The sequence below is a fragment of the Trachemys scripta genome, chromosome 9 (assembly GCF_013100865.1).
Source record: "Trachemys scripta elegans isolate TJP31775 chromosome 9, CAS_Tse_1.0, whole genome shotgun sequence".
Taxonomy (NCBI): domain Eukaryota; kingdom Metazoa; phylum Chordata; order Testudines; family Emydidae; genus Trachemys; species Trachemys scripta.
The window spans coordinates 98,823,951-98,836,246 of NC_048306.1; the positions used below are offsets into that span (position 1 = coordinate 98,823,951).

The 12,296-nt window shown below is 45.4% G+C and overlaps 1 protein-coding gene across 7 annotated transcripts in view; it reads left to right on the forward strand.

Moving 5' to 3' along the window:
- Positions 1-4,405: 4,405 nt before the first annotated feature.
- The window catches only part of RUBCN (rubicon autophagy regulator), a 55,589-nt gene continuing 47,698 nt past the window's right edge, over positions 4,406-12,296 (forward strand). For all 7 annotated transcript variants that reach the window (XM_034781401.1, XM_034781404.1, XM_034781403.1 and 4 more), the window contains exon 1: positions 4,406-4,536. In XM_034781401.1, coding sequence (XP_034637292.1) covers positions 4,499-4,536 — 38 coding nt within the window. In that variant the 5' untranslated portion in view covers positions 4,406-4,498. The remainder of the gene's footprint in view (positions 4,537-12,296) is intronic.

Sequence of the window (12,296 nt, forward strand, 5' to 3'; positions counted from 1 at the left end):
TAAAATAACCTCTCTGCTCCCACTTGAGATTCCCCCGTTTATGCATCCCAAGATTGCATTAGCTCTTGTGGCCCACAGCATCACCCTGATAGCTCAGATGTTCAGCTGATTATCCATAACCACCTCTAAATCTTTTTCAGAGTCATTGCTTCCTAGGATAGAGTCTCCTAGTCTGTAAGTATGGCCTACATTCTTCATTCCCATATGTATACATTTACATTTAGCCATATTAAAATACATATTGTTTGCTTGCTCCCAGTTTACCAAGCTATCCAGATCACTCTGAATCAGTGACCAGTCCTCTTAATTATTTACCATTCCCCCCATTTTAGTGTCATCTGCAAACTTTATCAGTGATAATGTTTTTTTCCAAGTCATTGATAAAAATGTTAAATAGCATAGGGCCAAGAACCAATCCCTGCAGGACCCCACTGGAAACACACTGCTCAATGAAAATTCCCCACTTACAGTTACATTTTGAGATCTATCAGTTAGCCAGTTTTTAAACCATTTAATAATATTGTTGTGAATTGGCTAGTGTGTATTTACACCACTTCCTTCTAGTGGATGGAATTGCTCAGTTGTGTGTGATAGGCTCAGTATAGCTAATGACTGATAGAGATTCTCCTTTAGCTCTGGTGGGGGTGATGGTGCCTGTGTTCCTCGAGGATCTGAATTCAGTCTCTGCTGTTACTGTGAAGTTTCATGTGCTCACCATAGTGATAGATGTGAAGTCTTGGGGGCCACAGATTTGGTGTTTTAATTACTTCCTTCAAATGGTTGATGATGAGTGGGAGTTGTGAGGCTTAATTCATTCATGTTTGTAAAGGTCATTCATTTATATTCTCAAAATGGATAGTGCTATAGAATTACCAAGCCAAGTACTAATGTTAATATTATCAAATGTCATATCTTTTATGTAAAATTGTTGACCTGATTTCTGTGTTGATATGGTGCTGGGATGGGGCACTGGCTGGTAGTAGCACTCATCAACACTAAGATACAAATGCTTTGTTAAACCCATGACAAATAATTTAGCATCAAAGGTGGAAGATGGTCGATGGAAATCACAAAACACAGACAGACTGCACAACAGCTATTGATGACTCTTATTATCTAAACCAGGAGGCCAGCTGTCTACAGCTGGACATAGACAAAAGAAAATTGAACAAAGGTTCTGATCTGAAGGAATATTAACTTCATCCTCTCAGAGCCCCCCAAATGGACAAAGTCTTTTAGGGGTCGTTAAGGGGATGAAGCAAACATCAGGTCTTGGATTTATATCTAGATTTCACGAGTGTGCAAATGGCCAGCTAAGTGACAGCTAAGAGGAACTGCATAGTGCTGCTGCTGTAATTATGTAGAACTAATCCTTAACCTTATAACAGGTTTAGCTCTATCCCAGACTGTATTTCTATGGTCTTTCCCACCCCCAAACCATCCTTAGCATAGACTCTGGCAATGCCATTGAGAATAGTAACGTTTATTCTTTTAAATTTACTGGGATTAGGGTGGTGCGTGTGGATATTGGACTATTTCAATCAGTTTGTAATTATTTGTTGCTTGTTTAAATCTGAAGAATTAAAATCTTTTTAGTTTATTAGGAGGATGAAGATACTGTCAAAATAAACAAATAAAATAAAAAAGTGGGCTCAATCCTGAAGTCGTTATTCAGGCAAAATTCCTCGTATGAAATCCTGATTCCATTGAGTCAATGGTAAAATTCACATTGACTTCAGTGGGGATACATTTCATCTTGTTAACTTCAAAAAGCTTCTAAATGAGAATGTAGGACCCAGTTCAGCTCCCACTTCATTGAGACCTGTATTGGGTTTTTAAGATCTGATCCAGAGCGCATTGAAGTCAATGAGAGGCTTTCATTGATTTCAGAGGTTCTGAAACAGACCTTTCCTAAAGATTTCTGTATCTAATCTAACCTATAGTGTTATGTTGAAAGGTGTCTTGCTTATAAATTGATGTTTAAACTCCAGGGTGAAACTCTCAATAAGAAGAGTTAAAATTGCCATGCAATAAACTCACCTGAAAAATTATGAAAGCATATTCATAACTCATACTATTTAAGTTAAGAAGCATTAGATCATCTAGTCTGGCCTCTTGTGTAACACAAGCCAGAGAATTTCACCCCTGTACTGAGCCCAATAACTTGTACTTGATTCAAGCATGAAGCATGTATTCCAGAAAGGCATTCAGTCTTGATTTAAAGACATCAAGGGACAAAGAATACACCACTTCTCTTGGTAGCTTGTTCCAAAGGAAAATGATAACATTTATTCTAGTTTTTATAATCTGGAGTAGTCTTTCCTGGATCTCCCTCCCTAGCAAACTCCCCATCTCATGATAAAACATCTGTCTTTTCCTCTACCTCTGTATTTTGTAGTTGATATTTTCCATTGCTTTTATTATTTAATATAGACAAGACAAGATTTTATTATTTACATGGTGTCTATTTATAGTTTGTATGGAAAGATACCCCCAAAAGAGCCTGATCCGACAGATATTATTGACATGAGCAGTCTCGTTGACTTCAAGGGGACTAGGTTGCAGGCTTGGGCCTCAGAATTATGTTACACTGTTTTGCATTTCTCTCAGTTTAAACAATGAAACCAGACTTGTCAGTTTCATTTGCATTTCTAGTCAGTTTCACTGGGCATGATCATATAACCCTTGCTCACAGGAACAGTTTCAATTACTTTTCATTTTCTGTCATATTTTTACTGTGCCAATCAGTAAATATACTGATGCTCTGGTACTGCCTGTGTGATAGTCACCCTGCAAATTTTACAGAAGGGATGAGAGTAGAATAGGCCTGTGTAACATTTTTCTGGTCCCACAATATGTGGTGGAAGCTATAGTTTGCTGGTAGCAGTCATCCCTATGGCATTGTGAGAGTTCTAGGCTCGTTATTGAATGCCTTCTGGGGAGTGTTATTACTTGTATTACAATAGCATCTAGAGTCCTGTAGCCTCTCAAATCATTTTGAAGTATTATATAATATGACAAGTAACACAATAACTCTTAGAATATAAACGCTTCATGTCTAGGACTGAGTCTTCCTATGTGGATTGACAGTGACTAGCGTGTCCTGGGTGCTAGCAGAATACAAATAAATCAAACATAGTAACAGCACATAAACAAGAGTGACTGAAAAAATAAAAATACAGAAATCTTGGGTCTCTGAAAGGGAGCTATAGCACATCAAGCAACTTCACAGCCATATTTGGAGTTTATCCCCTATAATCATTTGTCATTGACTATTCCCAATCTGGTGGGAGTGATATATTTTTCCTTTCCCCCAGAGTTATGCACAATTCCCCGCATCACTTTTTAGAAGATTTTTTTATATTTCTGATAATTTGTGAAATTATCCGTCCCATGCTCTCTTGTACTTTGGGCAGTGGAGCTGAAAATGTCTCTACATTTCTCTCTCTCTCTCTCTGCTGTTACAGTTGTTATACAGTCATTCTGCTCTGGGTTGCATTGTCTCTGTTTTCACCCCTAGTTTATGATCACTCATTCTATATTTGGTAGATATCTGAGCCTTGCACATTTCACTACCTGCTAGTGTGAAAATTTTATTCAGGGATCTGTAGCAATCTAGTTTGTAGTTTTTGATCTTTTACATCCAGTATATTGTTTAGGTTTTAGTCTAGGCTAGAGTCTTGAAAATCAGCTTATGTTTATGCTCCCAATACTTCTGTTAGTCTTAAAGGTGCCACAGGACCCTCTGTTGCTTTTTACAGATTCAGACTAACAGGGCTACCCCTCTGATACTTGAAAATCAGTGTCAGCTGAAGACAGTTGCTTTCTTCACTGGTCTGATGATGATTAGTGTTGCTGAAGCATGGGAAGATATGGGGGAGTGGATACTGTTTTAGCTGCAAGCGTTTAGTCATCATGTAGCAATTCAAATTGGAGAGAAATGTACTGTTTTGGTTGAAATAGCACCGACAATTGAATGAATGACACTGCTCTGAATACATCGTGAGTAGAGTTTTTGTATTTGAAATAAAAATCCTGTGCAATAATCCTGAAAATCCCTGTGCAAGTATCTCCATTGGACAATTAAATCACTACGGACAAATATTGGAATGCACAGATCCTCCCGTACCCAGCTAACACCCCTCATGCACAACTCAACTTTGCAGTCAGTCACTGGGTACCTGCCCCGCGTCCTCAGACGGGACTCAAACGGCAGTGCATGCTGGGAGCTGTAGTTTCATCGGTGTGGGGCATGCTGGGAACTAAAGTTCCGCGGCGCTTCGTGCGAGGGGAGGGAGGCCGGCTTGGAGGTGTGGCCTTGTGAAGTGCATGCTGGGAGCTGTAGTTTCCCTGCCGCGGTGCGTGCTGGGAGGTGCAGTTCCAGCCGGCGGGCGGGCGCGGCTCGCAGGGGGCTGGGCCCGGCCCGGCGCGGGGGGTGGAGGCGGCTGGCAGGGGCCGCCCGCGCTGAGACAGGCGGGCTGCGCGTGCCCCGGCCGGCATGGAGATCGGGCGCTGCGGGGAGCAGGAGGCGAGCAGGTGGGCGCGCGCTGCGGGCGGTGACAGGCGGGGGGGGCAGCAGCAGGGATGGAGGTTGCGTAGTTGGCTCTCACCTAGGGGCGGCGGGTGGGGGCCGGGGTAGCTGGGGCGCGGCGATGGGGTAGCGGGCGGCACCGGGGTGGGTGGCGGCGATGGGGTAGCTGGGGCCAGCGGGGTGGGGGAGGTGATGGGGTAGCTGGGGCACGGTGGGGGGTAGCGGGGTGAGGGGCGATGGGGTAGCGGGAACCAGTGGGGTGTGTGGGGGTGATGGGGTAGCTGGGGCACGGTGGGGGGCAGCAGGGTGGGTGGCGGCGATGAGGTAACGGGCCAGTGGGGTGCGGGAGGGTGATGGGATAGTTGGGGCACGGTGGGGGCCGGCGATGGGGTAGTTGGGGCGCGGCGATGGGGGAGCTGGGGCACGGTGGGGGCAGCAGGGTGGGGAGGGCGGCGATGGGGTAGCGGGGGCCAGTGGGGTGGGGGTGATGGGGTAGCTGGGGCATGGTGGGGGGCAGCGAAATGAGGGGCGATGGGGTAGCGGGAGCCAGTGGGATGGGTGGTGGCGATGGGTAGCTGGGGTACGGTGGGGGGCAGCAGGTGGGGGCCGGCGATGGGGTAGTTGGGGCGAGGCGATAGGGTAGCGGGAGCCAGCGGGGTGGGGGTGATGGGGTAGCTGGGGCACGGTGGGCGGCAGCAGGGTGGGGAGGGCGGCGATGGGGTAGCTGGGGCACAGTAGGAGGCAGCGGAGTGGGGGCTGGCAATGGGGTAGCGTGGGGCAGTGGGATGGGGGGTGATGGGGTAGCTGGTTCACAGCTGGGGGCACAGGTTGGGTGTCTTACTGGTATTGGCACACAGCAAGGGGCAATCGTGGGGGAGAGACAGTTGTGTGTGTTTGCGGCTGTAACTGGGGCATGGCATGTGGCAACATAGGACTGGTGTGTAAGGGCAGGCATAATGTCCAGCGAGTCTGGTTCAGTTCTGAGCCTGCCCTGACCCCTGCCTGGCATGTCTCACACACTCTCTTTGCCCCACCCTGTGTAAATGCTCTAGTTGTGTCAGGAGAAGTCTGGATAGAGCTGTCTGCACACGTGAGCTGAATACCTGATGCTCCCTAGATTCCAAAGACAGGAATTGCCAAGTCTCATTATTTTTTTACGAGCTGTCCTCAGATGATAAACCATCCTAATGGCGACCCTCATTTCCAGTCTCTGGTCAGAGTCTTGTTTTTTTTGGATTACGTCTCGTTCTGTCCCTGGTAACTGGTCGTGTTGCTTGGGAATGTTGCCTATTTTAGATGTTTAAAATAAATCCTTAACTGTAACCTAAATACTTGTGGGAGCAAGGCCTCCTGTGTTCAGCTGCAAGTTGGACCTTGATTCTGCAGCAATGTGGTGCCATACACTGGTAGTTAAGTTAAAATAATGTGGGCTTTTAATGTAAGAAATGACAGTGATTAATCTCATCAGTCAGATACACAAAGCATTCTGCATTATTTCTTTGATAATAAATTCCATTTGGTCAACCCAGTCCCCATGGTACCATTGAGTTTTGTATTGGCAATACAGAGCTGGGTAATAGAGATGGACAGATGCGTTAGTGGATATGTAGGGGACAGTTGAGGCTGTGGCATCTGGGGAAAGTGTTTGGAGGTAGTTTCTGATAACATTAGCAGAGACATCCAACTAATGGGTTTATCAGCAGTGAAAAAATTAACTGTTGCCATTTAAACTAATCTAGGTTTGGGAGTTAACCCATTGAGATGAATGGGGCTGTTCCCACATCTCTGAGCTATTGTTTCACACTTCCAGGAGATTCCGGAAGACACTCCGGAATGTATTGATTGCATTTGATTCAGGTTTTTCTGAGTTTTCTCCCTGACCAGGAGGGACAGAAACAACATTTCTTGCTTCTAATGAAAGCTCAGATCCTGAAGTGGCGAATTCCCATGCTGTGGAATAAATGGGTGATCTAGCAATCCCCAAATGCTATGTTAGAAATATATAAAGAGATGGATCACAGTGCAGCATTGTGATTCTCCTTGGGACGGTTATGAGTCCTCGAAAGCAGGTGCATGTGACTGGGGATGAACTACAAATAATGCCATGGTGGACACCCCAGAGTTCACGTCAGTCCCCGTCGAAAGAAGAGGGCATTGTCTCCTCTGGAGCCAGTGCTGTGGTGGCTCGCTCCATTGTTTGCTTAACTGTGAATGTACGTGCAATGGTATGTGCTAGGCAGGATTCTGGTATGTGCCTTGTGCAGCAGCATCCCCGCTCTTTGCTAATGATTCCAAGTCTCCGCTTCTAAATACCTGTCATTGCATTTGATGTGGTTGTTGAATATGGTACATGCTTGATATTGCAGGCAGAGGGAGAAGGTTTTGCTAGGTTCAGCGTCCTGCCAAGGGTCATAGACCTATTAGGTTGAGGCCAGCAGACGAGGGTGATCTTGTGCCTGTTTTTTTCTCCTTTCGTCCCTGAGGAGAGAAGAGAGCAAAGACTTCAATGGAGATGTCACATTAAAGAGCAGGATGAAGGACGATGCTCTCCTTTAGCCGGTCGGTGAAATGGTACTCACAGTGCCTTGGGGTATGGAGCCGATGTTCTATCTAAATGATCCAGCCATGTCATTGGAGACCATTGATAAATGGTGTAGTGTTGAGAGTTAAATGTGCAGATGTTCTGTTAAACTTCTGTGTCACAAAGAAGTGGCAAGGGGAATAACAGGGCCCAGAGAGAGAATCCTAAAGGGGAAGCCGGCGGGGGGCAAGGAGACAGCTAATATTGCGAGAACAGCATGGAAAGCCAGTCTCTGCCTTTGGCTGGCTGCTTGCTTCCAGAAATTTCATGGCAGGAGGAAGGTTACTTGGACCACTTGACAGCCACTTCCCAGCAAGAATTGTCCTGGGTTTTATTTGTAAACAACGAGGCTAAGAACATGTGCTCTGTACACTCCCTCTTCTCTCAGTGTCATGTTGGTGATTTAAAAAGGAAACAGCCAAAGGGCTTTCTGCATTTTTTCCCCTTCCTAAGATCTTGTTGGAGGCTTGAAACTGCAATCGCTTTCCTTGCTACTTTGTTCTCCTTAGTCCCTGTTTGTTATTGTATAGGGTTGCAGATCATGATTGTGGTGGCCCTTGAAAGGCCCATTGTGCTAGGCGCTGTACAAAATATAACAGATATCTGCCCTAAAGAGTTTATAATCTAACTAGATTAATGCTGTGCTGGTCTGTTGATGGGGTTGTTTGATTGCATGGGATTATTGAAATATTTGTTCTAACAAACAATACGTTCCAGAAACTCCTGTGAGCTGGCGTCTCAGTCCAGGGATCCTGGTGTGAGTTTGGGTCTACTACACAGTTGTCCATGTCACCAAAACCACAGCTTGCACCAGTTGTGTTACCCCTTGCGGGGTGCCTCAAGGGGAAATCAAGGACTGAATTGGCCATGGAGAAAGGGCTCCCCTCTCTTTCCTAGGTGATTTCTTGCAGCTCGTGAGTAAGCCTTATGGGGGTGGTGCAGAAGGTTTGTCGTATGATAGTGTCTCTTCTGAGGTACGGGGAGAACATCAGGCCCCAAAGCTGTCAGGCTGGCATTTTGTACCAGCCCCAAAGTCACCCTGAAACAATGAAACTACTTGCAAAGGAAAAACAAAGCATTTAGTCTGTAATTTCTGGAGACACCAGTTGTGCTAATATGGGAAAAAGGCTTTTGAAAATGAAGCGTTGAGCAGCAGGTGTGTGTGCTGTGTTTGCAGATAAAGTCCAGAGCACATGGTGCTTCCAGCGTCACTACCAATTTGAGTATCAGAGGTACAGTGCCAGCAGATCTGTGGCATAATTTCCCAGCGGGCCTTCTCTGCTCTCTGTGACTGGTCCTGCACAAGCCTGTTTCCTGAGCTGAGGAGAATAGATTTTCTTTGACTTTTTTTGCTGCTCCCTGTTGCTATAAATAACATGACAGAAGTCTGCTTTTCCACGCCCCTTTCCCGGAAGTGCCATGCCTATGTGAGGAGCAGGCAGCATGACCCACAAAAACTTCCTGTGTTTGCAGTTTGGTTTCCTAGACGACAGAGTTCAAAACACACTGTTCAATAATTGATTTGCAGATCACCTTTAAAGTTGAGACAAAGTGACAGTGAACATGGTGTTGTCCCACAGCAGTGCCCACAAATGATCCCCGTACCTAAAAACTGATCTCTGAAATGTGTCAAGACAGATCAAATGACTTCCCCAGGCAGAGAACAGTGTTCAAGCAGCTATGTACTTGCGAGATTCCCCTTATTGTGTTGCTTAAAGGAAATGTATGCCTCTGATTTAACCTAGTTTAAAATTTCTACTTTGAAACTTTAACTGTTTTTAAAAAATCCTTCTTTACTCAGCACCACAGCTTCATGAGTGTGTTCTGAGTCACTGTGCTGGCTTCATTGACAAAAATAAGTTTTTGCTCCTTCTAGCTCTGCGTTATCCAGCTTAGCCCTGGGTCAGCGAGTCAGATTCGGTGCTGACTCCTGCATCATCAAACAGCATTGTTGACTGAGTTCCAGCTGTGGGGCTGGATTCTGGCCTCAGTTACCCCTGTGAAACCCTACTGGTCGCCACGGGAGGGCACAGATGTGACTCAGTGTGGCCTCTGGCTGTCAGAATCTTTATTACTGACGATAATGCACCAGCTAGGAACCTGGGTGTCCAGGCTCGGTCATCAGGGCTGAACCAGCCTGACCGCCGCACCCTTTTATAAATTACATACTTCAAGTAACTCATTGAAATGCCCAGTGAAACTTGCTACTCTGGAGACACTAACATTTTGTGGCTGGTTTCTTTTCAGCCTGTATTAGAGATGTATTTAACACTGTCTTCCTGACCCCATCTGTCAGAAGCCCTCTTTCAAGTCTCTTCTTGAAATTCAATTCAAGGTTGCGTATGTAAGCTATAGCTGTTCCAGTCACTGAGAGTCTGTGTGTGTGTGACAAGCTGTACAAGTGTTGCCAATGTGTGTGTGGTTTTGTTTTTTTAGGAAAGCTTTGCGGTGTTTGTCTAAGTTAGCATGATCCACGCAGAAGAGGGCTACATGCGGTTTGGGGTTTGATCCCCTGGGTCCATTTGTCAGCCAGTGGCAGGTCGTGACATAGCGTGATGCCATTTCTGCCAGGGTCAGGCAGTTTTTCCTCGTTGCTTTTTCCCGAGTCGTCTTTTGTCATTCCTGATCATTTGAGAAAATCGCTCTTGCATTCCCCTGCTTTTTGGTAAGCCTAGCCTCCATGTGTGTGACCATGTCATCTTACGGTCCTTGTGCCTGGGCTCTAATCGTACAAAGAGACTTGTATGTGCAAACTCCCTTGGCGTAAGGGTCCATTCACACTCATCAAATTGCAGGACTGGGTTCTTAGACTGGCCAAGCAGGGTGCACATCTAATGAACTACCTAAATAACGATATGCTGATAAGATAATACAGGGTTGCATGAAAGAAGTTGTGGTGATTGTTCTGTAGTGCTGTACCGCTTTTCTGCCTTTCCCTGGGTGGAGGAGACTCTGATTTGTTACAGATCTTTCCTCATATTTGTAATTAACCGCTCGGTGGGGGTGGAAATAATTTTGTTGGCAAAAGTGCCGACAAACAGTGGCTACACTGCCCGACTTTTAGCGACACGGCTGTAGACAAAGCCTTAGAGACAACATCTTGGTGCTGCTCAGACCAGTTGGGCCTGGAAGCACACAGGAGCCAAAGATTGGGTCCAGTACAGCAGCCTGGCATGTGTCCCCAAGGGGGAATTTAGCCAGGGCTGTAACAAGGAGCTGTTAGCTAATTAGCATGGGTATTTTTCTGATCATCTTGTGACGTTGCACTCCATATGTTTATGGAAATATGCTTGAGTGTGAATATAATGTAACTGGAATATGCTTAATGCCAAAAGGTCTCTTGTAAGGTATCATTACAAAGCTTATAATCTACTGAGTGTTCATCCTATTTGTGTGTATGTATCATTCTTGTATCTAAACCTAGAAATATGAAATATAACTCTGAAGTCATATTGTAATTATGCAAAGTGTGGGCCATTAATGGTGGCTTGGAATCTTGATGGCTCCCATTGACTAGGACAATTGGTTGTGAATGGCTCTGTTTACTTGCAAATCTTCCTGGGGCCGTGCAAGTCAGCCCAGGAAGAATGGAGGCTTGGGGTCTCACAGGACATGTGAACATGTCCCATGATACTGGAATCCATCTTAACCCTGGTGCTTTTCCATTTAGGAGGAGGGGTGAGGATCCAGAGAGACAAAAGTTTCCCGTCTTGTGCCAAAGCTATAAAAGGGGGTGGAACAGAACAAAGGGGGCGGCCAGTCATGAGAAATCCCCTAGTTACCACCTGAGCTGGAACTAACAAGGATTGGGCCCAGACTAGGAAGGAGTGTAGTCTGTGAAAGAAGCTTATTGGAACATCTCTAAGGGTGAGATTTACCTGTATTCAGTTTCTTAATGTATTAGGGGCTTAGACTTAAGTATCAGGGGGTAGCCGTGTTAGTCTGTATCTACAAAAACAACAAGGAGTCTGGTGGCACCTTAAAGACTAACAGATTTATCTGGGCATAAGCTTTCGTGAGTAAAAACCTCACTTCTTCGGATACTCTATGCATCCGAAGGAGTGAGGTTTTTACTCATGAAAGCTTATGCCCAAATAAATCTGTTAGTCTTTAAGCTGCCACCAGACTCCTTGTTGTTTTTTTAGGCTTAGACTTGCGTTTTTTGTTTTATTTTGCTTGGTAACTTACTTTGTTCTGTCTGTTATTACTTGAAACCACTTAAATCCTACTTTTTATACTTAATAAAATCACTTTTGTTTATTAATTAACCCAGAGCAAGTGATTAATTCCTGTGGGAACAAACAGCTGTGCATATCTCTCTATCAGTGTTATAGAGGGCGGACAGTTTGCGTTTACCCTGTATAAGCTTTATTCAGAGTAAAACGGATTTATTTGGGGTTTGGATCCCATTGGGAGCTGGGTGTCTGGGTGCTGGAGATAGAAGTACGTGCTGAGCTGTTTTCAGTTAAATCTGCTGCTTTGGGGGCATGGTTCAGACCCAGGGTCTGTGTTGCCGCAGGTTAGCATGTTTGGCTCAACAAGGCAGGGTTCTGAAGTCCCAAGCTGGCAAAGAAAACGGGCCCAGAGGTAGTTTCAGCACATCAGATGACAGTCCCAAGGGGGTCTCTGTGACCGAACCCATCACACATCTCTTGCATAGTGCTGTGTACACCTCCAGTGCTCTGGAAAGAAGAATCCAGCCTTTCCTTAAACATCTTGAGCTCTATCATCAGGTGCTGTAAATCAGCGTAGCTCTGACTTGAATGAAGCTTCACCAGTTTACACAGGCTAAGAATTTGGCCCCCAGTTGTTTGTTCTGTTTGTGTATATCCCACTCTGTGCCGTGTGTCATCGTCTTGTGACGTGTAAGTAGGAAGCCCTTCAGGGTAGGAATATGTCTTTAGTCACTGTGGCAGTGTCATAGTACTGTATACAAATAGTCAACACTGCTGGCTGCAGACAGACCAAAGTCCAGTGACCTGCTTCCTGGTATCAAACCTGTATCATTGCCTCCCTGACCTACCCCTCCCTTTCTGGAGTGAGATCATTCACACCAGGAGTCTTGCCTAGATAACCTGACATTACTTTCTTATGTGTCATTTCCCAGATTTGGTTGGAATGCTTTTGCACCTCTGAGAAATCGGTTTGCTTTTCTGGTATTGATTGAATGAGCCGTTCTTCCAG